Source organism: Theobroma umbraticum, unplaced genomic scaffold, assembly GCF_002168275.2.
Source record: "Theobroma umbraticum cultivar Fairchild unplaced genomic scaffold, ASM216827v3 scaffold_95.0, whole genome shotgun sequence".
NCBI lineage: Eukaryota > Viridiplantae > Streptophyta > Magnoliopsida > Malvales > Malvaceae > Theobroma > Theobroma umbraticum.
Window position 1 is genome coordinate 5,933,768 of NW_018397257.1, and position 2,749 is coordinate 5,936,516.

General features: G+C 34.4%; 1 protein-coding gene across 2 annotated transcripts in view; it reads left to right on the forward strand.

Annotated features, from left to right (window-relative positions):
• LOC110411813 (Rho GTPase activation protein (RhoGAP) with PH domain-containing protein) overlaps nt 1–2,749 on the forward strand; it is a 25,801-nt gene that overhangs the window by 8,581 nt on the left and 14,471 nt on the right. For both annotated transcript variants that reach the window (XM_021422141.2, XM_089782855.1), the window contains exons 11-13: nt 260–347; nt 964–1,207; nt 1,756–1,981. In XM_021422141.2, coding sequence (XP_021277816.1) covers nt 260–347; nt 964–1,207; nt 1,756–1,981 — 558 coding nt within the window. The remainder of the gene's footprint in view (nt 1–259; nt 348–963; nt 1,208–1,755; nt 1,982–2,749) is intronic.

A 2,749-nucleotide genomic window follows, 5' to 3' on the forward strand; every position in this document is an offset into this window, starting at 1 on the left:
TTTTTTTTTTTGGGTGGGGGGGACAAGTGCAATGGGTACAATGTATAATTTATCATCTTGATTATGTTAAGATTTTGGTGTCAGAACCATGAGTTCTGTCCCAACTGTTCTTTTAACTCTTTTTGTTTCTTTTTAATTGTTTTACAAGTTTTCTTTCTTTCCTTTTTATTTCAAAAATTATTTTTCATTTTAGTGAAATGATTGGTCCATGTGTCTGTAAAAGTTAATACTGTTGTTTTATGTTTTTGTTGCATATAAGAAATTGATCGGAAGGAAGCGCGAATCAGTGCAATGCGCTCTGCGATATTAGAGACATTTCCTGAACCAAACCGGCGTCTGTTACAAAGGTAATGTCCCCATCACTTTCTAACATGATATGTTTGAACTTTTTTCCCCTATTTGCATCTATTGTCACTTGTGGTGTTGCTGTGACTTTTATGATTGAGTTCTTAATGTTTTTAAACCTATGCATTTCATTCAATAAGTACTTGTTTCTATTATATTTTTATTTAATAACTAAATTACTGCATTAGTAGCAGATATCTTGTTGACATGATACATTTATGCTGAAAATATGATTTTGCTGCCTGTTTGATCTACTTAGCCCTATGCTTTGACACAAAAGTAGATGCTGAACTGTGATTCATTGCTAAGAAGGTATGGGATCTGCCATTTAGTTATCTCACTTGGTTGTGCCCTATGTGAGGATGACATTTGTGGGAAGGGTTCCTACCAATATCTAGTGTTTAGACTACAGAAAGTAGAGAGAAAGCTACTTGATCCACAAACACTTCTATATGTGTGTAGCTTTGAATTGACAAAATGGCTTTTCATAACAATTTGCTTCTGTAAGTGTTGTCTCTTAAACATACTTCAAATCTGTCTATTTCATAGGTGAACATCCTTGAAATTCTTGTAAATAGTTATTGATTTGTATAACTTAATATGCATCACCTTTTGCAGGATTCTGAAGATGATGCATACAATTTCGTCCCATGCTCATGAGAATCGAATGACCCCATCTGCTGTAGCTGCTTGCATGGCACCCTTGCTTTTACGCCCCCTATTAGCTGGTGAATGTGAGTTGGAGGATGACTTTGATGTTAATGGTGATAATTCTGCCCAGCTTCTTGCTGCTGCGAATGCTGCTAATAATGCTCAAGCCATCATTACAACTCTTCTGGAGGAGTATGAGAATATTTTTGATGTAAGATGCTCCCAAGTTCATTGTTGTTTGATATGGCATTTCGATGCAAATGCTTTCTCTATGATTTTTTATGCGTCATGATAAACCCTGAGTCTGGGGGTTTTTTACTTTTTTCTTTTTTCCTTTTTTAAACTTCTTTTAGAATATTCATACCCAAGTTTGTATTGAAATGATATATCATGAAAAGTAAGTTACATAAACTTAGATCCTTGAAATTATGCCCTACCATTTATAACCATTTATCTATAAGTAATAATTAAGCATAAACTCATTTAGAGCTCTACTGACTTGAATGAATTCTGCAATCAGCTATGGGTGTGATGACAATGTTATTTTATGCCTTACTGTTGAGCAATTGCAAACTTGAATTGTTCATGCTGTCACTAATTATGAAAACTTGTTCCTTGTAATATTTCTAATGATTGTTGACCTTTTCTGTCTCATAATTCTAGTTTTAAAATATTGTTAACCTTTGCATTATCAGAGCCCCATGCTTGTGGTCTTCTTTAGTATAGTGCTATTTGTGGTGATTGCTTTTGTTTTTTCAGGATGAAAATCTACAAAGATGTTCTATTTCAGCTGACTCTCGGGTTGAAAATAGTGTTAGTGAAGATTCGACTGATGATGAAAATCCAGATATGAAAGACAATGGTTACCATGATGCAGAAAATGAAGCTGATCCAGACACAGATGATGATCCTGAACGTGTTCTCAGTGGGAAATTAAGTGAAAGCAGTGGTTATGCAGGCAGTGATCTGTATGATTACAAGGTTCGTTGTCACCCCCTTTCTATAATATAAAAATGTAAAGCACATACACCAATGTCGGCACACACACTTGCTTGACTAAAACGACATATTGATATAATGTCTGTTGCGATGATCAATGTTCAGAAATGACATCAGGATATTTGGGGCATGGAAATTGGTTAAAGATTTTAGTTGTCTGCATAGAACACTTGTATTGAACTTAAGACGTTGATGGACTTCCTACCTAATAATAGTCCATTGCCGTGCTCTTTTGCTTGTATTCTGCAGCTGGGAATCATATGATTTGATTCTTTCTGAGTATTGTCTTCATGATTATACAAATATAACGATCATGCCCTATGAACAAGAAGTATCTAGGCTTGTGATTTTCCTTGAAAGGTATATGGAAGAGCATGATATCATAGAATTTGAGTGAGTTTAGTTGAAATGGGTGTTTTTAAGTTCTATTTGTGGTAATATAAAAGAGGATAAAATGAAAAGGAAGTTATTTGTATGTTAGGAAAAAAACATGTTTCATATGCAACATTAGCTTGTTCAAGGACTGGAGATTGAATGAATGAAACCTTCTTGTTTTTCATGTTATAGGTTGTTTGAGGTTTCAATGTTTACTAAGTAACACTAGGGCCCCTTCAACTCATTCATGTAAACTTTGTTCACGGGATGGATACTAAGTTTAATGCTGATTTGTTCATTCCTTCATGCTCAAAACAGTTGCAGACCCTGAGTGATAATCCGTTTAACTAATTGATTCATTTGTTTTTTTTTTTTTTGT